The sequence below is a fragment of the Globicephala melas genome, chromosome 20, assembly GCF_963455315.2.
Source record: "Globicephala melas chromosome 20, mGloMel1.2, whole genome shotgun sequence".
Lineage (NCBI taxonomy): Eukaryota > Metazoa > Chordata > Mammalia > Artiodactyla > Delphinidae > Globicephala > Globicephala melas.
In genome coordinates, this window is record NC_083333.1 from 28046316 (window position 1) to 28073183 (window position 26868).

General features: G+C 62.3%; 2 protein-coding genes across 7 annotated transcripts in view; one reads left to right on the top strand and one right to left on the bottom strand.

Moving 5' to 3' along the window:
* Window positions 1–20249, top strand: TMEM94 (transmembrane protein 94). 4 transcript variants are annotated; one of them, XM_060290103.1, is made up of 31 exons: window positions 3–300; window positions 6632–6751; window positions 7089–7216; window positions 7587–7723; window positions 8297–8499; window positions 8854–9005; window positions 9390–9492; window positions 9707–9793; window positions 10053–10169; window positions 10560–10616; window positions 10917–11021; window positions 11150–11314; window positions 11495–11704; window positions 12369–12684; window positions 13135–13308; window positions 13700–13802; window positions 13924–14141; window positions 14814–14995; window positions 15084–15222; window positions 15470–15585; window positions 15710–15809; window positions 16155–16263; window positions 16458–16647; window positions 16887–16964; window positions 17254–17339; window positions 17600–17681; window positions 17946–18094; window positions 18176–18270; window positions 18364–18457; window positions 18632–18802; window positions 19146–20249. In XM_060290103.1, exons 1-31 carry the CDS (start codon window positions 247–249, stop codon window positions 19240–19242), a joined length of 4137 nt encoding a protein of 1378 aa, XP_060146086.1. In that variant the 5' UTR covers window positions 3–246; the 3' UTR covers window positions 19243–20249. The 4 variants fall into 4 exon arrangements, with proteins under 4 accessions (XP_030693506.2, XP_060146086.1, XP_030693504.2 ...); XM_030837644.2 differs by having other exon boundaries at window positions 5–300; window positions 14817–14995; window positions 18979–20249; XM_030837643.2 differs by having other exon boundaries at window positions 6–300; window positions 18979–20249.
* CASKIN2 (CASK interacting protein 2) overlaps window positions 19745–26868 on the bottom strand; it is a 14072-nt gene continuing 6948 nt past the window's right edge. For all 3 annotated transcript variants that reach the window (XM_030837647.2, XM_030837649.2, XM_060290104.1), the window contains exons 5-20: window positions 26684–26829; window positions 26486–26581; window positions 26269–26399; window positions 25974–26082; window positions 25620–25728; window positions 25334–25428; window positions 24616–24877; window positions 24372–24493; window positions 24213–24273; window positions 24008–24099; window positions 23699–23809; window positions 23519–23620; window positions 23291–23429; window positions 21687–23153; window positions 21373–21595; window positions 19745–20933 (exon numbers count right to left, since the gene is read on the bottom strand). In XM_030837647.2, the coding sequence (XP_030693507.1) occupies window positions 20843–20933; window positions 21373–21595; window positions 21687–23153; window positions 23291–23429; window positions 23519–23620; window positions 23699–23809; window positions 24008–24099; window positions 24213–24273; window positions 24372–24493; window positions 24616–24877; window positions 25334–25428; window positions 25620–25728; window positions 25974–26082; window positions 26269–26399; window positions 26486–26581; window positions 26684–26829 (3356 nt within the window). In that variant the 3' untranslated portion in view covers window positions 19745–20842. The remainder of the gene's footprint in view (window positions 20934–21372; window positions 21596–21686; window positions 23154–23290; window positions 23430–23518; window positions 23621–23698; window positions 23810–24007; window positions 24100–24212; window positions 24274–24371; window positions 24494–24615; window positions 24878–25333; window positions 25429–25619; window positions 25729–25973; window positions 26083–26268; window positions 26400–26485; window positions 26582–26683; window positions 26830–26868) is intronic.

Below are 26868 nucleotides of genomic sequence, written 5' to 3' on the forward strand. Positions count from 1 at the left end.
CAGCCGGTCTCCTCCTCCTCCCTCCCTAAATCTGCAGCGTGACTGGAAATAGGCTAAATTAATCAGCAGATTGAAGCTCCACTCTGCTGCCGCTGCCGCCCCGCTCCTCGCTCACACGCGCTCCAGCTCTCTTCTCTCTTCTCTTTCTTCACTCTTTCCCTCTCTGTCTTTCTCTGTCTCCTCTTCCTCTCGGAGAGCAGTGTTGGCAGTTCTGTGGCTGACTCGCTGTGGCTCAGGCTCTACCCCATGCTCTTTAAACGGGCAGAGCTATGGATTGCCCACCAGGGCAAAGGCAGCAAAGTGAGTATGCCAGCTGGGCTCGATGCCCCCGTTCCACACGCCCGCTTCCCCGCTTTGTGTCGGAGGCTTTGGGTTAACGGTTGAAGATGGAAGCTGGGCTGGAGGCGGCTTGGATTACGAGGTAGTGAGGACCGTGGAAGGAGGCTGGGGATGGGAGCCAGAAAGCCCGTGTGCGTAGCTGCCTGCCAGGCTCCTGAGTCACCCAGAGCGGGACCAGAGCCCAAGTTTCCCCGTGGGGCATCCTGTCAAGGTGTGCTGGGACCCGGGTCTCCAGGCACAAGGCTTGGATGCCACCCCTCCTCGGGGCCATTAAGGAGGCTTTTCTCGCCGGACCACATGAGTCACTGAGGCGGGAGCCAACGGGGCTGGGGTGATTTCTTCCTAGGTCTTGGCTGCAGGAGGTGAGAAAGAAGACAGTTGAAAGTGCCCAGGTCAGCATGAGCTGGGAAGAGTGAGGAAGAGGAGGAGGTGCCTCTGCTTGAGGCTTTGAGCTGCTTGTCTGTAGACAGAGTGGATTTGTGTCTGGCCAAACTCGGAAGAGATTTATGGTGACGCCTATGATAGACCCTGGTGGATAGTGGCCGAATCTCTGCTTCACTGGTTCAGACCTCGTGGAGTCCAGCTGTGGGTCCCGCTCACCTGCACTGGCCAAGGAGGCTGTGACCGTGGGGAAACCTGGTGAAGGGGCCAGCTGGTTCTAATTAGTGGTTACCTGCTGTTGCCAAGGCCAAAGGCCAAGGCCAATTCACAGTCTGCCTACCTGAGCCTAGGGGACCTAGATTCCACTTTCTCCCGAAACAGGTAGGATGGGAAGGAAAACAGCTGCTGTGCTGAGGGAACCTCAGGGGAGTCCCGAAAGGACAGGGACTGGGGGCTGGGGTCTTCCGGTTCTGGGCCACCTGGGAAACCTGACCGAGGTGGCACAGGACAGCCCAGGCGTGTTGGCTCTTAAAGCCTCATTAGACGGACCCAGATGCTTAGCTTTGGGCCCTGGGGAGCTGGTTCTGTTCGGTAGCAGATTCCTTGCAGTTCTGATTTAGCAGGTAGAATTTTGTCACCACCTGCTGCTCCTCCAGCCCCCAGGCCCCGCCCGTGTCCCGCTTTGACAATGAAGCGGGGCGCGATGGGCACGTGCTGGCAGCCTCTCCTGAGCCTACGCCTCCTATGGCCTCGAGCTCCTCTGTTGGGTTCAGCTGAGGTTGAGCACTTAAAACAGTGGGATGGGGTTGCTTCTACCCGAAAAGCTTCAGTGTCAGGGGAGAAGCAGGGCCACGCCTCCCCTCTGGTGTAGAGGCCTTGCTTAGCCTTGGCTTCTTGGCCCCAGGAATCTCCTGGAGGTGCCTGGGGCTGGGGAGTGGGAGTTTCTGAGCACCTGGGAAGTAGGAAGAATTGCTTCCTGCCTTTGGGTACTTAAGTCTGGGGCAGATTTTCCTCACCCTTCTTGGCCCTGCTAGGCAAGAAGAGCAGAGCTCAGATGGCACGTGTATGACAGGCGTTCTTATTTCTCACACCATCCCTGTCCTTGCACAGACCGCACCCCCCCCCCGCCCGCCCTGCCATGGGTGCCCGGGCACGCTGGGTGCCAGCCTATCTCTATGCTTTGAGAAAGGCCACCTAGCTCACGCATGAGCCCTTTCTGAATTTCCTTTGGAAAGCGTGAACGTCTCTCACCAATTTCCTCAGCTTCAGTTCTCATACCGCGTGGGGGAAAGCCATGGGGTAATGAGAGAAACAGTGACTTTACCCATACCCGGGACCCTCCTGCCGGAGACTGAGTGAAGAGTGGCCATCAGGCCTCAGCGGGCGGCCACGGCAGTTGGATAAGTGGGGTTGGGGCCGTGGAGGGTTGGCTGGCCTTGAGGGCTGTGTCCTGGCCCCGGGGCGCTCTGCAGGCAGGCGCTTTCTTCAGGAGGCGTATAATTACAGAATGGCTTATTTTGCCTCTGTTGTGCTGTCTTTAATCTCCAGTCTGGAGTTGGTGCTCCAAGCCAGACACAACGTGCGGGGGCAGATGCACGCCCTCAGCTCTGCAGGGCCCCTCCCGCCTCTGCCGGCCCTGCCCCGGGAGCATCTGCCACCCTCTGGCCCCTCCTCCCACACCTGGAGAGGAGCACGGGACAGGTTCTCAGACCCTGGAGGAAGAGAAGGAGCAGAAACAGTTGCTGGGTGGGGTTGCCCAGGGGGTTTGGGGGTGCCGGAAATAAGGCAGCAGAGGCAGGGCAGCCACAGGGCAAGCAGAGGGCAGTTCCTGAGTGTCCTGGTCTAAAGGCCTGGCTGGAGGGAGGCCGCCGCCCGGGCTCTCTGGCTGCTCCCCTTAGCCTTTCCCTGCCTTCCTGAGCCTGGCGCTCATTCCAGACCAAGCAGCTTCCCGGGTGATTGTGCAGCCCCGTGGGATTTGTCAGCTCTTCCTCTCTCCCGCCCTTTGGCATGCAGCCTTTCCACCTCTGCGGACCAGCCCTTCCCTGCCCGCAGGAGGTTTGCTCACTTTATCATTTCTGGAGACCTGGCCTAGGCAAGTCCACCCTGGGAACCTGCACATCCCACTGCGGGGAGGGAGCTCGGCAGGTCGAGCCTGAGGGAGGAAGCAGAAAGGGGAGGGGAGGCTGGGCCTCCCAAACGCTATTCTTCTTGGGCCTTCTTGGGCTGAGAGGGGCAGGCATCCTGCCTTGGACATGAGAAGGCCTGTGGTCCCCCTTTGCTTTTCTCTTCCTCCTTCCCGCCCCTGGAGGCTTTCTTCCCTCATGCCAGGAGCCAAGGAGGCAGAGATGCAGGCCTTGCCCGACACTCCTTTGTCCTGGACCACGGCCTCTCAGGGAGGCCCCGGATCCCTGCCAGAGGGAGGTGGGTGCTTTGGAGTACCGTATTTACCCTTGCGGTTGCCGGCTCCCTGCCCGGAGGGCCATTTCTTCCCGAGCGGAAATAACCAGTTATCCCCTCGGAGAAGCAGCAGCTCTCATCCTCATAATCCCCCAAAGCCACCGTGGAGAGCAGGGATTAGGTGAGACTTAGGCAAGGGCTCTGGGAGGTCTTGGTCCGGGCCCACTCCGAAGCCCGTCCTCATTCCTCAGGCCGAGGGAGCTGGCGACAGGCCAGCATGGGGTCTCCACTCAGGGGCCTCCCACCACGCCAGGTCTGCAGCCAGGGGATATGGCCCCCAGTCCGTCAACTCCTAGTCGTGGAGATGTGTGTCTGGCGAGGGTCAAGCCTGCCAAGGGGGTGGGTGGACGTGGAGACCGGCAGGGAGGAGGAAATCCAGAATGTTGGTGGGCAAAGCCGGGGCAGGACCCCGGGGATAGGAGGGAAGAGGGTAGGGCGTGAGCCCAGGCAGCCAGGGCATCGCTGGCTCAGTGACCCTTGGCCAGGACTCAGTAGATAAGCCCAGTCCCTTTCTTGGTGCCCCAGGTCCAGGCCTTTGTGCCTCTTGCTCAGGAACTTTCCCTGGAGGAAGCCCACATGGGTGCTCTTCAGGTGGCCCCTGAGAAACACTCACTCCTCCCCCAGGCCCTGCCTTTCCTGGGGGCCTTCTTTTTCCAGGACCCCCAACTGGGGATCTGTGCATCAGATCCAATCTGGACTGGGCCTCACCTCCAGAAGTTTTGATTCACTAGGTCTGGGTGGGGCCTGGACAGCCACGTTTGTAAAAGGTCCAGGTGTTTCTGCTACAGATCCTGGGTTGACAACCCTGACGAAGGTGTCATGGGGACCAGTGAAACTCCATGGGCGTTCATTCAGTCAGTCAGCAAGCATTCACGAGCTGCTGCCCTGTGATAGGTACTGTCTTAGTGGTTGGTGGAGGGGTGTGGAGATGGAAGAATTTAGTACCCTTTTCAAGGCATTGGCAGTCTGGTGGGAGAGCCAGACAGGCAAATCTATACCGACGGTCCTCCGTGATGCCGCCTGTGAGCGAGGTTGCCCGGGCTGCCTTTGGAATACAAACCTCCCCCTGTATGTGCAGCCCTGGGTTTTGGGAAGATTTCCCAGAGCGGGTGGTGTTTGAGCTGAGTCTCGAAGGAGAAGTAAGAGTTGTCTGGGGCAGGGAGTGTGTTCTTGGCTAGGAAAATCCATAAAGGTGCTGACACATGAGCTGGGGGAGTGCGGCACGTGACAGGAATGGCAGGAAAGGAGGCTGGAGAAGCTGACAGATCCCAGACCACGCTCAGGAGTCTGGGCTAGATTTTAAAGGTAAACAGGGTCAGTTCATCAGACATGCGCTCACTGGCTGGGGTGCAGCGGTTGGTTTGGAAAAGGTGGGGACTGGGGAGGTAGGAGGGGGAGGCAGAGGTTGCAGGGAGGGGCTGGGGTGCCTGGGTGATGGTAACTGTAGGAGGGGTGCTGGCTCGGGCGGGGAGGGCCGGGTGGTAATTTCGGGGGTTTGGACGTGTCAACTCATAGGTACCCATGAAACAGCTGTGCGGCAGTTTAGGGAACGGGTCAGAATTCGGGGTGGCGGTCAGGCTAGAGGTGAAATCTAGCAGTTGTAAGCTTATTGGTGACACGTGAATCCATGTGGCTGAGGTTGCCCTGGAAACGTACATAAAGTTGTGGAGAAGATGTCGTAGGATGGACTGTGGGGTAGACGGACAGGACAAAACAGGAGAGAAGCCCAGGAACAAGGGGTCTCAATGGGAGAGGCCAGGCCATGGGGTCACATAGGACAATGTGCTGGGAACCACCCCTGTCCATGCCACGTTCCACCCACCCGCGGTGAGATGAGAGTGCGGTGCGGTCAGTGCAGGTCCTTTCCTGGCAGCAGCTGTCTTTTTTTCTGAGACTGTCCTTCCCAATGTTGTAGGGTTACAGTAGCCTCCCTTTTATGAAATGGTGGTAACAGAAGTCGGTGGGGTTTTTTCCTTAATGTTTTTTACTAGGAACAACGTGAAGCCAGAATCTCCAGGTTAGTTCTCTTCTCCCCACGTAAACAATACCTATTTTCTGGCCCGGGAAATCCGAAAGATGGCCCCAGTGCAATAAGTCGGGAGCTCAGTGGTGAGCACGGTCTGAGTGGGGCTGGGGGATGCTGTTGGTGGTGGGTTGGGAGTTGAGTGAAAGGTGAGTTAGAAGACACTGAGTAAAGAAAGGTTTGTTTCTGGTTTTGTTTTTTGGGGTTTATTTTGTTTTAATTTTATTTATTTATTTATTTTTGGCTGTGTTGGGTCTTCGTTTCTTTTTTTTAAAATTTTTTATAAGACCAGACTCTTCTTGTTGTTTTTTTTAAAAAAAATTAATTAATTAATTATTTATTTTTGGCTGCATTGGGTCTCTGTTGCAGTGCACGGGCTTCTCATTGCGGTGGCCTCTCCTGTTGTGGAGCACGGGCTCTAGGCGTGCAGGCTTCAGTAGTTGTGGCTTGCAGGCTTAGTTGCTCCACAGCATGTGGGATCTTCCCGCACCAGAGCTTGAATCCATGTCCTCTGCATTGGCAGGCGAGTTCCTAACCGCTGCGCCACCAGGGAAGCCCGGGTCTTCGTTTCTGTGTGTGGGCTTTCTCTAGTTGCGGCAAGCGGGATCCACTCTTCATCGCGGTGCGCGGGCCTCTCACTGTCGCGGCCTCTCTTGTTGTGGAGCACAACCTCCAGACGCACAGGCTCAGTAGTTGTGGCTCTCGGGCCTAGTTGCTCCACGGCATGTGGGATCTTCCCAGACCAGGGCTCGAACCCGTGCCCCCTGCATTGGCAGGCAGGTTCTCAACCACTGCGCCATCAGGGAAGCCCTTGTTTTGTTTTTAATTAATTAATTTATTTTTGTTTTTGGCTGCCTTGGGTCTTTGTTGCTGCATGCGGGCTTTTCTCTAGTTGCGGCGAGCAGGGGCTACTCTTCATTGCGGTGCACGGGCTTCTCATTGGGTGGCTTCTCTCGTTGCAGAGCACGGGCTCTAGGTGCGTGGGCTTTAGTAGTTGTGGCACACGGGCTTCGGTAGCTGTGGCCCGTGGGCTCAGTAGTTGTGGCTCGCGGGCTCTAGAGCGCAGGCTCAGTAGTTGTGGCACATGGGCTTAGTTGCTCTGCGGCATGTGGGATCCTCCCAGACCAGAGTCCGAACCCGTGCTCCCCGCACTGGCAGGCAGATTCCCAACCACTGTGCCACCAGGGAAGCCCTCTGGTTTTGTTTTAAACTTGGCTTTGAGGAGCAGGGCACTGTGTACTTGAACGTCTTTTAATTTGGTGGAGATCTGAACATGCTCACGCCCTGAGGAGTCCGGGCTAGTGGAGGGAGGGAGGGTGAGGATTTGGGAGAAGGAAGGAAGGTTCTGGGGAGGTGGGCGGGGAGGGCCTCCTGAGGGATGCTGAGTGCCTCCTGCTTGAGGGATGCTGAGTGCCTCCTGCTTCCCTCCAGGGCGAGGCTCCCTTGGCCCTGGGCCTGTCCACCCAGAAGGCCCTCAGCATCCTGAAGGAGCAGCTGGAGGCGGTGCTGGACGGACACCTAAAAGAACGGAAGAAAAGTCTCACATGGAAGGTGACACATCCTCATGGGGAGTCCAGAGCCTAGTTGGGGCGGTGGAAAAGCTTGGGAAGCACATTCTCGGGGCCATGACTCTCCCTGTCACCCTGGACGGTGTGACCCGACTGAGGCATCACTAAAAATCAGAAAGAGGCCGGGGTTCCTTTCAGAGTGATGTCCTGACCCCAGCCGAGACCAAAGCGAGAAGACAGAGGTGGCCGCCTGGGCTCTCCGTCGGGTGGGTGAGGGAGGAAGGCGGCTAGGATGCGGGGCAGAGAATCTTGGCTCCTCCCTCCTCGCTTGGCCCCCCCGGGGCCTCTCACTCCCTGGCCTCCTGCCCCTCCCTCCTCAGGAGCTGTGGAGAAGCAGCTTCCTGCACCACAGTAACCGCTGCTCCTGTTTCCACTGGCCCGGCGCCTCACTCATGCTCCTGGCCGTGCTGCTGCTGCTGGGCTGCTACGGGGGCCAGCCGGCTGGCAGGTATGCGGTCCGAGGCCCTGGGAGGGGCTCCTTCCCACCTCTCCCAGCGCAGGGTCTGGGCTTGTCCCCCTCCCGCCTCCACACCCGCCTGGGACATCCCGGGGAGAGGGGAGCTGCCCCCAGAGTCAGCGCCTGGGTCGCGTAGGGATCCACAGTCCCTTGGCCGGCTGGTGTCAGAACCAGAAGGAGACCCTCTTTTCAGAAGAGACTGGGGAGGGGAGTGTGGGGCCCTGGGTTGGCTGGGCTGGAGACCCCCCGGCCCGCCCCCCCGCCAGTGCCCCCTCTTCTCCCTGCCAGCCACGGGGTGGAGCTGGTGGGCTGGAGACCCCCCGGCCCGCGCCCCGCCAGTGCCCCCTCTTCTCCCTGCCAGCCACGGGGTGGAGCTGGTGAACGCCTCTGCGCTCTTCCTCTTGCTGCTCCTCAACCTCGTCCTCATTGGGCGGCAAGATCGCCTGAAGCGCCGAGAGGTAGAACGGAGACTCCGAGGGATCATTGACCAAATCCAAGGTGAGGCCAAGGGGCAGGCGAGTCAGGTGGGAAAAGGTGCCCTGGGGTGTGTCAGAGCCCTGGAGCTCCCGTCCCGAGCCCCAGCCAGGAGCCCCAGCACATTGGCGTTGCCTGCGGTCAGCATTCAGGGGATAAGGATGCCCTGCTTTCTTCTCAGTGGTGCAGCGAGAGCCGTGGGACGGCTGTGGGTACCCAGGCAGTGGCCTGGGGCGGGCAGAAAGGCTAATGGCTCCTCAAAGCCAGGGGCCAAATCGGCTTAATCTTTGACGTTTGTACCCCTCAGGAAGCTCAGCACACCCCTCAAAGCCCTTAGCAAAGTTAGCAAAATGTATTTGAATGGAAGCAGGGTACAAAGAATAAGAGCTTCAGGTGTTCAGAGGAGGTGCAAGTGCCCGCGCTGGGGTGGTGGGGAGGTGGCCTCGTAGAGGGGAAGTGTTGGAATGAGCGGCGTGGGTTGATGCAGGCCGTCTGGGGAAGGGAGAAGCGCAGACAGAGCTTCATAGCTGTGTGCTGGATCTGGCTGGTGTGTGGATCCAGTGGGTGAGGCTGTTTCCCTCTTTCCATTCTCATCAGATGCCCTCAGGGATGGCAAGGAGATCAAGTGGCTAGATGCCATGTACCCAGACCTCCACATGCCCTTTGCACCATCCTGGTCCCTACACTGGGCCTACAGAGATGGACATCTCGTCAACCTGCCAGTTAGCCTGTTGGTAGAAGGAGACATCATAGCTCTGAGGCCTGGCCAAGAATCGTTTGCTTCTCTGAGGGGGATCAAGGTAGCTGGAGGCTTTTCTCCTTCCCTGGAAATGCTGTGGGAGTGTCCACCGGCAATGGTGGGAGGGTCCCTGGGCTTAATCCTGATGCTTCCAGCCCAGCTCTTGGGCTTCTTGGCAAGGGCTCCAGGAGAATGGAGAAAAGCTGGAACATCTTTCTCCTTGTCCTGTTCTTTCTTCTGTCTGGTCCTCAAGCTGCTAGGAATCCAGTCCCCCAGGCCCCACCCTAACTGACTCTGTGCTAACTGATGGTCCCTAACCCAATGAGATGTCTCCACTTAGCCAGAACGGTCAAGGAAGAGTGGCTTCCATGGAACCATTAATTCCCCTCGACCTCCTCCCCTTCGTCGCTGGCAGGATGATGAGCACATCGTCTTGGAGCCGGGAGACCTGTTTCCACCTTTCTCTCCGCCCCCCTCCCCCCGGGGAGAAGTGAAGAAAGGGCCACAGAACCCCCAGCAGCACCGGCTGTTCCGCGTCCTCGAGACCCCTGTGATCGACAACGTCAGGTGAGGGCGCTGCCCTGCCTTACTCCTGTCCCCTGACTTCTCGGCCCGGTGCCTCCTGTGAGCAGGGGGCGTGGTGGGGCCGGTGACAGGAAGGCGCCTTGTCCATACTGAGGTCCCTTAGCACAGGCATCTCCGGAAGGTCTTCTCTTTAGTGTCTTGTGAGAATTCTTCGACTGGGTGATTGACCCCCTCTCAGTCTGAACTCCGAGGGGGCAGCTTCAGAGGCTGCCACGAGCTCCTGGCCACAGTGACCAGGAGGCCACTTGGCCGGGGCCAAGGAATAGGAGGGAATTGCAGGACCCAGTGATGCTAGGTGAAGGGGTGGGCTTCTGGCCTCTCCCCTGAGCAGGGCTCGCCCGAGTGTAGTATCCCCTCTTTCTGCAGGTGGTGCCTGGACATGGCCCTGTCCCGCCCAGTCACCGCTCTGGACAACGAGAGGTTCACGGTGCAGTCAGTGATGCTGCACTACGCGGTGCCCGTGGTCCTGGTGCGTGAGGCGGGGCCGCACAGGGCAGGGGGAGGGCCAGGAAATGGGGGAGCCTGGGGGCCAGACTCGGACGAGCGTGTGAGTGAAGACTAGAGGGTCCCAGTGTGAGCCGGCCAGTGCCAGGGGTGGGGCTGTGAGTGGGCAGAAGACGGGGAGGCTTAGAGCCTGGGTCTCTCTGTGGGGGATAAGGCAGCGTCTCTCCTGTTCCCGACAGGCTGGCTTCCTCATCACCAACGCCCTGCGCTTCATGCTGAATGCCCCTGGTGTCATGACCTGGCAGTACACCCTCCTCCAGCTGCAGGTGGCGGCAGCCCTCTCCTCTCTGTAGCGCTTTCCTCTTTCCCCTGAGACTGCGTCCCCTCGTGGTGCCCTGACTGCCCCTCCCTCTCTGCAGCCCAGGGGTCTCTTAGGCTTAGCTTCAGAACGCCTGCGTCCCTTCCTCCCTTCCTGCCCCTAGCTGTCCTTTTTACTCAGGGGAGGGCCCCAGGGCCGGGGAAGCCCTTCCCTCCATCCGGCCGCCAGCACATCTCAGGGAGCCTGTGTGGCTCGCTCCTTCCCAGGTGAATGGCGTCCTGCCCATCCTCCCCTTGCTCTTCCCTGTGCTCTGGGTCCTGGCAACTGCCTGTGGAGAAGCCCGTGTCCTGGCCCAGATGAGCAAGGCTTCCCCCAGCTCCCTGGTAGGTTGTTCCGAGGCATCGGGGCGGGTGGGGGTCGGGGGACAGTGCAAAAAGAACCAAAGAGAGGAATGAAAAGAGTCGGCTGTGCCCAGCAGACAGGGCAGGAGTCCAGCCCCACCCCTACCCCGTGGCCCAGCGACAGGCAGGGCCTGGGCAGCTCTCCGAGGGCTTTGCCCTCTCCAGCCAGAAGGGTCTCCAGACCAGGCCCCGGGGGTGGCTGAGTGTCCACCCGGGCTGTCAGCAGACGGGGGATTCAAGGGCTGCCCGGGAGTCCTTCACCAAAGGCGTCGGGAGCCCTGCTGGCACGAGGCCCCACCCGCCAGCTCGGAGGCCTGTGAGAGGCTGGCTGGCGGTTTCCTCCCCGAGGCTCACACCCTCTTCTCCGCACAGCTGGCCAAGTTCTCGGAGGACACTCTGAGCAGCTATACCGAAGCCGTCTCCTCTCAGGTACGCTCACCCAGGATGGATTCTGCTCCAGGCCCCGTACCCCCAGCCCGCGCTCCCTCGGGCCCCTGCTGGAACCCTGGGACTCCCCTACTTTATGGCCTTTGAGCCTCCCACGGGCTCCTGGAGCCCCTCAGTCCACCCGTCCCACATGGGTAATGTGTCACTGCCGTGCTGGACACAGGCTTTTCCACCCAACTTCCTGGTGCTCCCGGACCGTTTCCTTTGTCGGCCCCAGAGGCCATCTCCAGGGAAATACGGCCAAGCCCCAGCCGGCCTCGCGGGCTTTGTCTCTGCCCTCAGGAGATGCTGCGCTGCATTTGGGGCCACTTCCTGCGGGTGATCCAGGGGACGTCTCCTACGCTGAGCCACAGCTCCAGCCTGCTGCACAGCCTGGGCTCCGTCACGGTGAGGGGGGCCCCGTGGGAGGACCTGGCCTCGACAGGCTGCTCTCTGGCCGTGTCTGGTCACTTAAGCGGCCCCTGGCGGCTTGGGGACCTCCAAGGCCCCTTCCCAGTCCTCTTCTCTCCCTGCAGGTCCTGTGCTGTGTGGACAAACAGGGGATCCTGTCATGGCCCAACCCCAGCCCGGAGACCGTGCTGTTCTTCAGCGGAAAGGTGGAGCCCCCGCACAGCAGCCACGAGGACCTAACGGATGACCTGTCCACGCGCTCCTTTTGCCATCCCGAGGTGGAGGAGGAGGTATGGCCTGGGCCCGGCTGGTAGCCTCAGGGAGGGCGAGGCGAGGAGCGGGGAGGAGGGCTCAGGCCTCAGGATCTGCTTCAGAGATGACGCCCTGAGGGGACGAAGCAGCCTTGCCTCACTGGCCCGTGGCAGCCGTCGGGACGCCGGTCCGAGGCCTGTGTTCCTTGCTCTCCTCAGCCCCGTGAACGAGACGCCCTCCTGGCCGGCTCCCTGAACCCTACCCTGCACCTTTCCAATGAGCAGGAGCGCGGCAACTGGCCAGGCGATGGCCCCAAGGCCCCCGAGCCCTCCTCTCACCACAGAGCTCACGGCCGCAGCAAACACCTGTCCGGCTCCAGCGTGAGCTTCAGCAGGGACACAGAGGGCGGTGAAGAAGACCCCGGCAAGGTGAGGGGAGAGGGCGGAGAGCAGCCCGCTTGTCAGCCGCAGGGCGTCCTGGCCTCGCCTGCCGAAGGGGCCACAGGGGTGCAGCCCGGCCTGGACGGATGGAGCCCGAAGCGCAGCCGTCTTGGCCTCTGTTCCGGGACCTCCTGAGGCCTCGCCCATGGCTTTTCCGTGAAGTAGGCCCTTCCCCATTTTCCGTGTTTCTCTGATGGTGGTAATTGGTTGGGGCAAGGCCCTTCCTCCTAATCACAACCTTCAAGAGGCAGAGAGCCGGGACTTCCCTGGTGGTCCAGGGGTGCCAGCACTTCCACTGCAGGAGTCGCGGGTCCCATCGAGCCAAGATCCTACATGCCACTCGGCCAAAAACAAAAAAAAAGTACAAAAGACAGAAAGCCAGTGGCTCCTTCTAAAAACATTTCCCGTGGCCGAGAAACGTGCTTTGTCGTTTCTCGCTTGGTCTGGACAACCTCCTCTGAGCTGGTGACAGTGTTGTTGGGCACAGATCCCAGAAGCAGCCAGGAGCCGGGAAGGACAGGGAAGGGGTTTCGAGAGGGATGGGAGAGCGCGAGCATGAGCACACCCTGCTGGGAGGCGGTGCCTTCTCTCGGGGGCACCCGCTGCATCCCTCCCAGCCTGAGGCCCCTCTTCCCCTCCACGTTTCCTCCAGACCCAGCACGGGCTGGAGGGCGAGACCTATGAGGCCGAGGACTTCGTGTGTGACTACCACCTGGAGATGCTGAGCCTGTCCCAGGACCAGCAGAATCCCTCCTGCATCCAGTTCGATGACTCCAACTGGCAGCTCCACCTCACTTCCCTCAAGCCCCTGGGCCTCAACGTGCTGCTGAACCTGTGCAACGCCAGCGTCACCGAGCGGCTGTGCCGGTTCTCAGACCACCTGTGCAACATCGCCCTGCAGGAGAGCCACAGCACCGTGCTGCCCGTGCACGTGCCCTGGGGCCTCTGCGAGCTCGCCCGCCTCATTGGTACGTGGCCACCGCAGGGGTGGCGGCTGGGCTAGCTGCCGGCCTCTTCCAAGAGGCTGGGCCCCCGGCTCCAAACATGCCAGGCCCGGGCGTGGCCTCGCTCAAGAGCACCAGCAACCCTTTGGGCTTCTGATCGACCCCCTTTTTTTTTGGGGGGCCGTGCCACGAGGCTTGTGGGATTTTAGTTCCCCGACCAGGGATTGAACCCGGGCCCTCAGCCGTGAGAACGCAGAGTCCTAGCCACTGGACCGCCAGGGAATTCCCTGATCATCCCCTTTAACCAGGCACCGCCGCTTGACGGCACTTCCTCATCCGGGAAGATAACTGCCTGCGGGATGGACGCGTAGAGGGAAGCCACCCAGCCTGCCTGGGGTTCCCTCCCCGCCAGGGAGGGTGGTGTGTGGGGGTGGGCTTCCTCCCAGAGGCCCCGTGCCGTCCCTCCTCCTGCAGGCTTCACTCCCGGGGCCAAGGAGCTCTTCAAGCAGGGGAACCACCTTGCGCTCTACCGCCTCCCCAGCGCCGAGACCATGAAGGAGACCTCGCTGGGGAGGCTCTCCTGTGTCACCAAGCGGCGGCCCCCGCTCAGCCACATGATCAGCCTCTTCATCAAGGACACCACCACCTGTGAGCCTCCCCGGCTCCGCCCGCATCAGGCCAAACCTCCCGGGAGCTGGGCAGGGCGGGGCTCTTTTTAGGGTGTCATTTTTTAGGGAGCGCTGGGCCGACGAGCATTAGATTCTTGCCGAGATCTCAAACGTGGCAGAGATTGGCTTCGGGGACGGGGGCTGGGATGGTGGTGGCCACAGATGCTGGGACTGTCTGGAGGACCGGCAGCTTAGAGCCTGCGCTATGCACCCAGTGGCCTTGCCTACAGGTTTGCTGCCATGAGGCCTGGGGAGTTCCCATCCCCCAGGGGCTCCTTTAGTGCCCTTCTCAAGGGTGGCAGTATGTCCCCGGAGGTGAGGTGGCTTGGGCACTCATGGCTTGGCCTTCCTCTCCCCGCCACTGCCCTCAGGCACAGAACAGATGCTGTCCCACGGCACGGCCGACGTGGTCTTGGAGGCCTGCACAGACTTCTGGGATGGAGCCGACATCTACCCTCTTTCGGGTTCCGACAGGTAGGTAAGGAAGCAGATGCCAGGGGCGGGAGCAGTCAGCTCTGGTGGTCTGCCTGCCCGGCTCCCAGGGGTGGGGCATCCCAGGACCACTCACCTCACTTCCACCCCGGTTCCCTGGCAGAAAGAAAGTGCTGGATTTCTACCAGCGAGCCTGCCTGTCTGGTTACTGCTCTGCCTTCGCCTACAAGCCCATGAGCTGTGCCCTGTCGTCCCAGCTCAACGGCAAGTGCATCGAGCTGGTGCAGGCGCCCGGCCGGAGCAGCATCTTCACCACGTGCGAGCTGCCCAGCACCGTTCCCATCAAGCTGAGTGCCCGCCGCGGCAGCTGGAGCTCAGACGGTACCGTGGGCCCTGTGCCCGGGGGCCGGGGGCCGGGAGGGCTTCCAGCGGCCTGGACCAGACCGTAGCAGAGGACCTGGAACACCGCGGTGGCTCTCACTGTCTGGTGACGTGGGCGAGTCCCTTATTCTCATCTATAACCAGGTGCTTTGTCTGCCCTGCTCACGGGTTCACTGTGCCGCTCCAGTGGGATGACAGATAGCAAAGTGCTTTCTTTGAAGGTTATAAAGCAGTAGCGTGTATAGAGCATTAGCCTTATTTGAGTCAGACAAAGGACCGGGTCACAAAGCCTGCTGGAGCAGAGGGACTCAGAGCTCCACCCACCCCTCCCCACTCTGCCAAGCACACAGCCTTCTGGGGTCTCATGACCCCAGAGACCATGAACTGAAGCCATTGCTGAGGGTGGGGCCCGCCCCCTAGCCCTGGACCAGGGATTGTCACCTGACTGATGAGTACCTTTCCTTGTCTTTTCCCCTGTGTCTGTTGGCTTCTCTATGTCTTGGTTGTGCATGTGTGTGGCTGCGTGTGTGGTCCCCTGGGGCCCGCGTGCTTATTGACTTGGGCATGGCATCTGCATGTGTGGCCCCGGGCTGCCTCCTGCCATCTGCTGGTTCCTGGGTGTCCTGCCTGGGCCGTGTCCTGGCCGGGCTCTGTGCCTTGTGCCTCCTGAAGAAGGGATCGGGGAGGTGCTGGAGAAGGAAGACTGCATGCAGGCCCTGAGCGGGCAGATCTTCATGGGCATGGTGTCCTCCCAGTACCAGGCCCGGCTGGACATCGTGCGCCTCATCGACGGGCTGGTCAACGCCTGCATCCGCTTCGTCTACTTCTCTTTGGAGGATGAGCTCAAAAGCAAGGTGGGGGAGCACCCCCAATGCTCCCACTGACCCTTTTCCCCACGCGACCCTTTGGGCCCATCTGTTCATTGCCATCTTCCCGGTGCAGGTGTTTGCAGAAAAGATGGGCCTGGAGACGGGCTGGAATTGTCACATCTCCCTCACGCCCAATGGTGACATGCCCGGCTCTGAGATCCCCCCCTCCAGTCCTAGCCACACTGGATCCCTGCACGATGACCTGAATCAGGGTGAGGGCAAAGGTTTGGTGTGGACACGAGGCAGGTGTGGGTCATTCCCCTTCCTTGGGGCTACAACTAGGAAGAGCCTCCACGGATCCCCCCCTTGCAAGATGGCTCTGATCTCCCTGCGGCAACGGCAGTCAACGGGGTGGGGGGGAGGACACCTCGAAACAGGAAGTTTTGCGTCATCTGCAAGGCGAGGAAGGGCCCCCAGAAGTCTGGCCCCAAGGTGAGGGACAGGCTCTTGTCCCCACAGTGTCCCGAGATGATGCGGAAGGGCTCCTCCTAATGGAGGAGGAGGGTCACTCGGACCTCATTAGCTTCCAGCCCACCGACAGCGACCTCCCCAGCTTCCTGGAGGACTGCAACCGGGTACGATGTGGTGGTGGTGGGGTGTCTGTGTCCCCAGAGCCCTGGGGTTGGCCCGTGGCTTGTCCAGGGCAGAGGAGTGAGGGAGGAGGGACCCTGAGGCAACTGGCATCTCTGCTCTCTGCAGGCCAAGCTGCCCCGGGGCATCCACCAGGTGCGGCCCCACCTGCAGAACATCGACAATGTGCCCCTGCTCGTGCCCCTCTTCACCGACTGCACCCCCGAGAGTGAGTACCGTGGTGGCGGCTACTCGGCCAGCCCGGCCCTTGTGTGGAGCACTGCCAGTGCATGGGCACCCCGCGGGCTCCGGAGCGATGTTCGTTTCCCACGCAGGGAGCGGAGGAACCTGGGCTGGGAGGAGCTGGGGGTCTTGCGGGCTGGAGCCTTGGTGGCCCGTTCTAGGGAGTCAGAAGTGACAGTATTCATACGATGTTCCCGAAATTGGGGGCAGGATGGTCCCAAAGAGGGGCCTGTTTTCCCTTGTCTCCTGCTTTGTCCTGGGGGTCTCTGCCCAGCACCCCACGTGGGGCTCACCTGCCTGACTCTCGTGCCCCCCGACTCTGCCCCTTCAGCCATGTGTGAGATGATCAAGATCATGCAGGAATATGGGGAGGTGACCTGCTGCCTGGGCAGCTCTGCCAACCTGCGGAACAGCTGCCTCTTCCTCCAGAGCGATATCAGGTCAGGGTGACACCCCAGAGCCGGGGGCCAGCCTCTTCCTCCCGGAGACCCCACAACGGATCTTGCCCTGGTCGGGACCAAGGAACCTGGACTTGGCGGGGAGAAGAGGGAGTGGGTGCTTGCTCAGTCCCGTGGGAGACGGGGTCTTGGCACGCTTCAGCTGATGGGTATGCTTCCCCCCGTACGCTGAGCAGCATTGCCCTGGATCCCCTGTACCCGTCCCGCTGCTCCTGGGAGACCTTTGGCTACGCCACCAGCACCAGCATGGCCCAGGCCTCGGACGGCCTTTCTCCTCTGCAGCTCTCGGGGCAGCTCAACAGCCTGCCCTGCTCCCTGACCTTCCGCCAGGAGGAGACCATCAGCGTCATCCGGCTCATCGAGCAGGTGGGGGCTCGGGGGGGGGGCGCTCGGGGGCAGGGGGGCAGGTCCTGCTTGGGGCGGGCAGTCGCGACGCAGGACCGGCCTGAGCTCCCAAGGGTGGCTCACCTCCAGGCGAAGCTCTCCCAGGCAGTGGAGTTTGCCTCCGCCCCTCCCTCGTGGGAACATTTGGGGCATCTGGCTCTTGGGGCCATCTCAGCTGTGGGGCCTGAGAGAGGCCCCAACCTGCCCCTCCCGGTCCCTAGGCTCGGCACGCCACCTACGGCATTCGCAAGTGCTTCCTCTTCCTGCTGCAGTGCCAGCTGACTCTCGTGGTCATCCAGGTGAGGTGGGGCCGGCACGGGCATCGCCCCTCCCTGCTCACTCCTTCACTCAAGGGCCGGTTGAGAGGCTGGGAGGATGCAGCACAGCCTGGGGGGCCCCCACAGCCTCTGTGAACCCCCTGGGCTTTTGGAGATGACCCCGCCGGCAGAATAGTGTCCCCTCCAGCGCCGTCTCCTCTCAGCCAGGACGTGAGTCTCCGTCTGGGCACAGGGCGAGTCAGCCCTGGGGCTCCCAGTGTCTTACTCTTTGCTAGAATCTCATCGTGCTTCCTGGCTTCTCCTGGTTCAGTTCCTCTCTTGCCTCGTCCAGCTGCCGCCAATCCTGAGCACCACCGATATCCTGTGGCTGTCCTGCTTTTGCTACCCTCTGCTCAGGTGAGAGGCCGGGCCGCCCCTCCGTGCCCAGGCAGGCAGGGTTGGGATGTCACCAAGTGTCCCCAGGAGCCCAGGTTCAGGAAGCCATGCTCAGTGCTCACTTCTGGTACAGGAGGCCCGGGGGCACCCTCTCCCTTGTCTTATCCCATCTGCCCAGCAGACTTGCCCTCACTCTCAGGACTCCCGAAGTCCTTCCCACATGAGAATTGGGGGACAGAGGGTCACAGTCACCACCCTTCACGGAAGTTCCTGCTTTTCAGCATCTCTTTGCTGGGGAAGCCCCCCCATAGCTCCATCATGTCTATGGCAACGGGGAAAAACCTTCAGTCCATTCCTAAGAAGGTAAGCACCGTGGAGCCCTGGGAGCCTGGGCTTTTCCTGAGGAATGTCGGTGTGGAGGGGGCTGAGCCCTGGGGGAGGGAAGTGGGGTTGGGGCGGGGGGAGGAATTCCATCCGAACTTCCCCAGACCAAGGGGGAGGGGTGGTACAGAGCTGGCAAGATCCTTGCTCCTTATCCCCCGGGCCCGCCCACTGACTGAGGACCCCGTTGAATCCGTGTGCCGGGGGGCGGCTGCCACAGCGGTGACGGGCCTCCTCTTCCCGCAGACCCAGCACTACTTCCTGCTCTGCTTCTTGCTCAAGTTCAGCCTCACCATCAGCTCGTGCCTCATCTGCTTTGGCTTCACACTGCAGAGCTTCTGCGACAGCTCCCGGGTCCGTAACCTCACCAACTGCTCCTCCATCATGCTGCCCAGGTGGGTCCCATCCTGACACCCCCGCCCTGGTTTCCCTCCCCGGGGCCCAGAGGAAGCTGAGCCCACACCTTGCTTTGGCAGCCACGCCGACACGGCTCCAGCCTGGTTTGACGACTTCGCCAACGGGCTGCTGCCGGCTCAGAAGCTCGCCGCCGCCCTGACCGTCCTGCACACTGGTGAGGGGCTCCCCGGGGCTGGTGAGGCACCCTGGGGACCAGGCCTCGGGCCGTGAGAAGTCTGACACCCACCACTGACCCCATTTTCTCCAGTCTTCATCTCCATCACCCACGTGCATCGCACCAAGCCCCTGTGGAGAAAGAGCCCCTTGACAAACCTCTGGTGGGCGGTGACCGTGCCCGTGGTGTGAGTCCTTCTGGGATGGAGGGTGGGAGCAGGGGAGTGGCTGCAGCGGGGCTGTGATTGGAGGGCGGGCTTTGGGCCAGAGGTTGAAGGGTGCCCTCCTTAAGCTGTCCCTGCTGAGAAAAGCAGGGGAGGAAGCAAGAGACCCCGCTGATGCAGGGCTGCCACCTCCTGCAGGTTGCTGGGGCAGGTGGTCCAGACAGCCGCGGACCTGCAGCTGTGGACACACAGGGACAGCCACGTCCACTTTGGCCTGGAGGACGTGCCTCTGCTGACGTGGCTCCTGGGCTGCCTCTCCCTGGTCCTCGTGGTGGTCACCAACGAGATCGTGAAGCTGCACGAGATTCGGTGAGCCACCGGCTGGGTGCCCCCTCTGGGCCTGGGTGTGTTCCCTCAGCCCGTCACCTCCGGGGCACCGTTCCCCTGCCTTCCCACTGCCGTCCCGCCCTCCTCCTCGGGTGTCCTGCCCGTCCCCTCGTCTGGGGGTCTGCGCTAACCTGGACTTTAATCTCCCGCCCTACCAGGGTCCGGGTCCGCTACCAGAAGCGACAGAAACTGCAGTTTGAAACTAAGCTGGGCATGAACTCTCCCTTCTGAGCCACTGGCCGTGGTGGTCATAGTTGCTCTGGATCGTAGGGCTAAAGCCAGACCCATTTCTGAGTCTGGGGAGTTGATATCATGAATGTTTCAGGGTTTGCTCTTGTGCCCTATGGCGTTGGAGGCCCAACTCCCGGTGTCAGACCCAGCTGTCGTCCTGCCCCCCCGGGGAATTACTGAAGAGATGCTGAGCTGTGGCCTTGGTGTCAGGACAGTCTGGCTCTTCCTCACCAGGGGGAGCACCCCTGGACTCTTGAATGTATGACCTCGTGCGCTTAAAAGAGGGGCCCTCAGCCCCCTCCACCTGTGGGCCGCCCCCCTTCAGGGTCACCGAATGCAGCGCCCTCTGCTCTTGGGTTTTCAGGCAGAGCTATGAGCCATGGGGCTGAGCTTCCACCTTTTGTGGGAGAGCAGCCGTGGGAGGTCCGAACAGCTCTCTAGGCCACTGTTGAAGGCAGGGGTGGTGGTTTATCCTCCCTGTGCCCCTCTCATCCTGTATTCCTGGGGCAGGGGCCTGGATTTGGCCCTGAGTACTTTCCCTCCCTTCCTCTGTGGTCAGGGGGGAGCCTCACACAGAAACCTGAAGATGCAACAGAGCCCCCGCCTGGCCCTGGAACCTCCTCCTGTGCCTGCCCTCAAGCTGGCGGAGAGAGCCAGTCCTGGGGTACAGCCCAGGGCTCCTTTCAGCCCCGGCCCTAGTTATCCTGTGAGAATGTTTTCACTGGTGTATTATTATTTTTTACTGGAAATGAGCCTTTTAGGAATGAATACAGACTGGTTTGTATTAAAACTGATAAATTCCTGAAGAAAAACCTGTGGCTGGTCCATGAGGCAGCCACTAACGGACCTACCCAGGGCTTCGGCCAGTGACGGAGCCCCTCCGCAAAGGTGAGGAGGGGAGGGCCCAAGCCTTCCTCCTTGCGCGTCAGTGGGAGCGCTCGGGTCCGGCTCAGGTGCGACCCCTGGCTCAGAGGTCCGTGGCGCAGATCCAAACACAGAGCCCGATCACGTGGAATGACACTTTCATTGGTGTTAGTTGGGGGAAGAGGTTAATGGTTACAGAGCCGGGGCCTGGGCCAACCAGGTCAGGCTTCCAGCCCCAAGGCGGGCAGTGGGTGCTCTTGCTGTGGTCCGAAGCCCCTCCCCCACTGCGTCCTCTCAGGCAGTTATAGATAGAATAAATTCCATTTAAAATATATGCATTTCTCTCTGCTTAAAAAATAACATTTACAGTTGGGAACGTCTGGACTTTGGGGGACCTGTGAATCCCACTGTTCCCACCCCCGCCAGCTCTGCCTCACTGAGGGCAGGCAGGGGCGGCGGCGGAGGCTGGCCTGGCCGCTTGTTTACATGTCCTGTGAACACCTGCGGGGGACCAGGCCAGACACACCGCCTCCTCCAGCCTCTGGGCGCCAGGACAGCACAGTGGGTGGCCAGAGGGCCTTGGCACAGGGGCTTGAGACACTGGGGGGACAGAGGAGGTACCCCAGAAGCCCGGCCACCACCTCTTTCTTCCTGGAGAGGAAGCTCTCACCAGGGTCCCTGCCCAAAAGGCAGGGCCGTCCCGTCAGGTTACACACTGGGAGGGGGCTCTGCTGAGGTGTCAGGTTCTGACGAGTCCCCTCAGCTCCCCTGGGGGCCGCCTCCCAGAGCCCTGGTGCCAACAGCCGTTGGCTTGCAGCAACAGGAGGGACCCCGCTAGGGCGGCAGGGGCGGCGTCCGTGCCGGGGGAAAGGCAGTGGCTGAGGAAGGTCACGGTGGGCACTGCTGCGAGCTGCCAGCAGGTCCGGCTCAGTCCAGCATGGCATCCAGCTGGTTAGCCAGGGCGTCGAACATGGTGCTGATGTCATCCAGGATGTGCTTGGTGGAGGTGCCCGGGGGGCTGCAGCAGGGGAAGGAGCAGGTCAGATCAGCCAGCGGTCCGCACCCTGCCGGCCCGGGGCAAGGGGGCTGCTACCGGGAGCGTGGTTGGTGCGCACTTTGAGTGCGTCTTCTCCTAATTCTCACAACTTCCCGAGGCAGTAGGAGTTACCGTTCCCTTCCTTGCACAGAGACGCTGGGGCTCACAGGGAGAAGTGACTTGCCCAAGCTCACGTGCCTCTAAGTGGCAGCCACCAGGATTCCCTGCAGGTCAGATCCGGGTGACCCCAGGCCCAGGCTCCTCCCATCCCAATAGGGGCCCCCCAGCCTGAGGATCTGCCCAACGTGACGGTGACATCCCCCTCCCGTCATTCCCGGAACCCTGGGAAAAGGCTTCAGGATTCGGGCGGAGCTGCTCTTACGCCGCCTTCTCCCCCTCCGAAGCACCCAGCACCCCTCACCCCTCTCGCTCCTCAGCACCAATGCTCTTCTCCGCGGCCCGCAAGGCAGCTGCCAGGGATGAGCTGGTCTGCTCCAGTCTCTGCTGGGCCCGGCCTGGGCCCGTGGCCCCAGTGTTCTCTGGCCTTGGAGGGGGCACAGGGCGGGGGCCGAGACGGGGAGCCAGCTTAGGGCCAGAAAATGCCAGCTGGGTGCAGGCCACAGACACAGGCTTGGGGGCTGTTCCTGCAGAGACAAAGAGGTTGGCTTGTGACTCAGCTGGGCTGGGCACGAGCCCTGCCAACACCACCCTCTCCCCGCGGGTCCCGCCTCATACCTGCTCCGGGCACCTTGAGGAGGGCAGCAGGGGGAGCCGGGGGCTCCATCTCCCCGGGCCGCCGACTGTTTTCCAGAGCCGGCCCCGGGCAGGGAGCCATGGGGGGCTGGGTCGGGGGGCTGGGAGAGAGAGGGGCTGGAGCTCCGGGGTTTGGGAGGCTGCTAGGGTCAGGCCGGGGAGGGCTGGCAGAGGCCGAGGGGGACTCGCCGGGGGTCTGCGGGGACAGGGCGGCAGGGGGGCCGGGCGTGGCGCCGGCCACCCCGAAGGCCAGGAGTGCCGTCTGCAGTGGCTCCCTCTCCCGGCATTTGGGCCTCCGCTTAACAGTGTCTGACTCTGTGAGGTTGAAGTCGAGGCCAGCAGGCACAGGCGTCTCCCGGGGTGGGGGGCCCGCCGGCTTGGGCCTCTGTTTGATCGTCAGGTTCCCCTCCTCCGCGAACGGGAGCCCCTCCCCTGAGCTGCCCCGAGACGGGGGTGTCCCCTCGGGCCCTGGGTCCTCCTCCTCTGTGTCCGATGCGGCGCCAGCCGGGGCGGGCAGGCTGGGGGGCTCCGAGGGGCCCGTGGGTTCACTGAGTGTTCGCCTCCGGGGCCCTGGGGCCCCCTCCTTGGGCGCCGGGCTTCCATCTGGCGGCGGCGGCGGCTCCAGGGTGGGGCCGGAGACGGAGCTGAGGCGCTTGGGGGGCGGGGGCGGGGGGCCTTTGCGGCGGGCCCGCAGGGCGAAGGACTGGCTGCGGGGCGCCCCTCGGGTTGGCGTCGGGCTGGGGCTGGTCCGGGCGAGGGCGCTGCGTCCTGGTCGCCGAGTGAGGGTGGCGTAACTGCCCAAGGCACTATCCACCGGCCCTTCGGCCTCCCCCTCGGCTTCCCCCTCGGCCGGGCTGGGGCGGCTCAGGCTGTGGGACCGGCGCTTGGGCCGAGGCGGGTCTGGAGGAGTGGCCAGGGGCCCGGCCAAGTAGGAGAAGGCCCGGGGTGCACCAGGAGGCGGCCCTGGGGCTGGGCTGGAGGGCGAGCCCTGGGGGTACATAAAAACATAAGGGGGGGCCCCTTGGCCAGGAAGTGGGGAACAAAGCTTAGGGGGCCGCTCTGTTCCCTCTGGAAGATTCCTCTCCTGTGGGGTGTTGGGGTCTCCGCCACTGGGCTGGGAGGCAGGCTGTTCCTGTGAGTGCCCAGACCCCCGTGAGCGTGCCCCGATGCTCTCCTGGCTGGGGGAGCGGGCAGGAGGCAGGGGGAGCGGCTCGGGGCCACCCCCTGCCATGGCCGCCTGTAGCTCTGGGCTCAGCTCGCTGCCCTGGAAGGTGAGGAGGCGCGGGCCAGCCACAGCCGGACCGTCCCCATTCTCCAGCCCCTCGATGGCCATCAGCTCCGGGGCCCTGGCCAGCCGGCGGCCGCCGTCACCTGGGGCCTCCCCCTGCAGTAGGCCCCGCCGAAGCTCGGCCAGCCGCTTCACCCCCAGCATGAGCTTCTTCTGATGACCTGGGAGGGGGGGATAGAGGCGGAAGGGTTAGCTGGGGCTGGGAAGGGTCACCCTCATCCCTCCTGGACCCCCGAAACATTCTGGAGATCCTCCAGGGCACGCGGGGGCCCAGCCAGAGGCCCAGGGCAGTCCTCACCGAGCTTGTTGACTCCGATCTCCTGCAGCTCCTCCCAAGTGAGGTCGGCCACCAGCCCCATGGAATCGTAGCCGCTGCTCACCAGCTGCTTGTGGTACTGCGGCAGCCCCAGCGCGCACAGCCACTCCAGCAGGTCTGCCTGCAAAAGCAGCACCGTCGGCCCCCGAGCCAGGAAGGCAGTGCAAAGCCGCAGCTGAAGGTGGGAGCCCGTGCCCGTCGCCCACTCACCGGGATATAGTTGGGTAACCACTCGGCGATGCTGAGCTGGGCGATCTCTGAGGCGATCTTCTTCCTGTGCCCGGGCTTGGTCACCCCGATGGCCGTCAGGTCCTGCCACACAGAGTCATGCCATCAGGCCTCCTGCTCTGCCCACTGGTTCCTGCACTGCCCTCCCGCTGCAGCACCTACCTCGGGTGTCATGCGGCTGATAGTTGGCACGTCATAGCCAGCCTGCAGAAAGTGGGCAGTGTAGCCCTCCAGCTGGAACTCGCTGAGCCAGTTATGAATGGCCTGAGCGTCCTGTGGTATGGGGGGAGGGGTGAAGGTAATGGAGCTGAGTCTGCTGGGGCGGGGGCAGGGGCAGGGGCGGGGTGCCAAGGCCACAGACCTGCCACTGACCCCAGCCTCCCCAGGGGCCTGGTCTGAGAAGGGACTTAAGTCCACACTGAGGCCCATCCCAACCCCTACCCGCAGCCCACTCCCCAGTGCAGGTCACACCTTCCCCTCCAGCAGCTGCTCCGGCCTCACGTCCTGGGTGAAGAGCTGCTCCCCGGAGCGGTAGTTGGCTAGAGGGCGGTGGTTTGGGTTGTCTTCAAGGAGGGAGAGAAATGGAATCAGGGTGGCAGGACAAAGGGGTGCCAAGCCCTCAGCCTCCCCACCTGCACCGCTCCTAGCCCACCCAGGTCCCAGTCTCCCTTCCTACCTGCCAGGGACGGGGGGTGCAGTCCTGGCAGCACCTGGTCCTCTCCAGCAGAGGGCAGTGGCTGAAGACAGGGAAGGAACTGACTCTCACTTGGGGAACTGGCAGCGGGTGTGGGGGGCCCGGCCCTGGTCCCAACCAACACCCCCCCCGCCCCCCCACCTGGGCATTCTCAATAAGGAGGCCGGTGCTGTGGCCGTTGGTGCCCTCGGAACTCTGTCCGCTGCCAGCACTGCGGATGCTGCCCACGCTGCCCTCGCTGCCCACACTGTTCCTGTCACCTGCTGTGGGGGGCAGAAACCAAGGGGTTAGAGCCCCAGTTGGCCCTGCCAACAGCTGACTGGCAGCTTGCCAGAGCCAGATGTCTACCCCAGTACCCAGCACTGCCCCCCCCAGGAGGAGGTACCTGGGCTGTCTGGGCTGAGGCCCACCCGAGGCAGCTGGCCATAGGTAAGGGGGTGCAGGGAGTCATCAGCAGGGGGCTGTGGTGTCCTGGAGAGGCCTGGGCGCAGGGTGGTGGACGCACAGGGGAGGCGGGGTGCAAGGACGCCCACCCGCTTGCTGACCACTTCCACGATGCCCGGGGGAAAGTAGCCCACGCGGTCCGTGCCCCTCTGGCTCTCGTGGATGTGGCCCTTCCAGCGGCCGTCGGGGTGCTGCTCAAGCACCTGTGGCAGAGGGGCCGGGGGACGGACGAGGCCACGGTCACGTGCTGCACCCAGCGCCCAGCCCTGCAGCTGCGGTCCAGCTCTTCCCCTCCCCCCGGGGAGCTGGCCTCTGGTGCCCAAGCTGGCCCACAGTTCTGGCCCTGCCGCCAGCATCCAGCCCAATCCCCTGGGTGCCTCCAGGGCATACCAACAAGAGTCTGGAGTCAGCCTGGGTTCAGGTCCCAGCTCCACTGCTTGCTAGCTTGCGACTTCGGACAGACTGCTTTCATTCCCTAAGCCTCAATTTTGTCAGCGCCAAAAAGGAAATGGTAAGAGCACCTACCTTACCTGGATTGGGAGGAACTCAACGAGGTTGTGCATATAAAGACCCTAACACAGAGCCTGATCCCCAGTAGGTGCCCAAGGAGGTGACAGCAATCATTGTGTCTCAAAGGAACGCCTGCACTGGGTCCTCACCGTGATGACGTCCCCTGCCCGGACGTTGAGGGCAGTGGGATCGTGGAGGTTCCAGAAATCCTTGAGTGCTCGGACCTTCAGGATCCCTGAGGCCTCTAGAAGAAGGAGGAGGACAGGTGTCATCTGAGGGTCCTTAGGGCATCTTCCCACCCCTCCAGTCCCCTGTTCATGACCCCCCAGACCAGCCCGGGGCCCAGGAGCGTGGCATCCTCTCCTGCTCCGCTCCCTGGGACCCTCTGGAGCGGCTCCGGATGCCCTGGGCTGGGTCTTCTCCCCACACGCTCACCCCGCAGTAGCTGCTTGATTTCACGGCTGGCCTGGGAGGTGGTGAACTGATTCACGATGTCCAGTGCCGTCTGGTTATACGTGTTCCGTATGTTCACGTCCACCCCACCCTGGGTGCAACAGTGCGGGGTAAGCCTGTGCTGGGCGCCTGGTTTGTCGCGTCTCCCAATTCTCACAGCTACCCAGCAGGTAGTTACTATTTTCAGATTTTACAGATGAGGAAGTGGAAGCTCAGAGATAGGGTCAAGGATGAGCTCAAGGTCACTCAGCTAGTAAAAGAGGGAACCGGGGCTTGAACCTGGCACCCGCTGGGGACCCGTCCACACCCGCGGGCTGACCAGGGGCCCACACGCACCTCCAGGAGCAGCCGCACCACCTCGGTCTTGCCATACAGCGCGGCCTCGTGGAGAGCCGTGCCTGTCTTGGTCTGGCGGTTGATCTCAATCCCAGCTCTCAGGAGCTGCCTGTGGAGGGGAGGGTGAGTTACTGGGGCAGAGGACAGGGGGTGGGGAAGGAGAGGAAGCCGATTGCTGGGGGCTGGGAGAGAGACCCAGAGCGAGGGTGAAGAGGGCAGCAGGGCGGGGCACTGAGGGGACATCGCCAGTCCCAGCGGAAAAGGATGAGGATGTTGGGGGGGCCCCTGTGGGTACCTGATGACCTCTCTGTGGCCGTTCTTGGCAGCCAAGTGCAGGGGTGTGGTATAGTTGGGGTCACACGGGTCCTTGGCCTCCCCCTCCAGCAGTGCCACACATAAGTGGCTGTTCAGTAACAGCTGGGCCACCTGCAGCAACCAGCACTCAGGTAGGGCCTCCTCCTGAGACCCCAGAGACCCCCAGAACCCAGTAGCCCAAGGGCGGCAGGCCCTACCTTGAGCCGTCCAAATTCGCAGGCCAGGTCCAAGGGCGTCTTCTTGGCCTTGTTGACCAGGCACGGGTTGGACTGATGCTGGAGGAGCATTTCTGACTGGGGTGGAGGGAGCCAAGTGAGGGGTCTGGCCTGGCCGACCCCCGTGCCAGCCCCCCTCTCCCTGCCCCCGCGCCCCTGTAGGCTGGCAGGGTCACGTACCACTTCATAGTGTCCGTACTGGGCAGCCAGGTGCAGCGGGATCTGCCCATCCAGCGAGGCGGCGTTCACGGCCGCGGAGGCCCGCAGCAGCAGCCTCACGGGCTCCAGCCGGCCCTGCCAGGCTGCATAGTGCAGCGGGCGCATGCCTGCCAGAGGGAAGGGGGTTCTAAAGGAGGTCGAGGGAT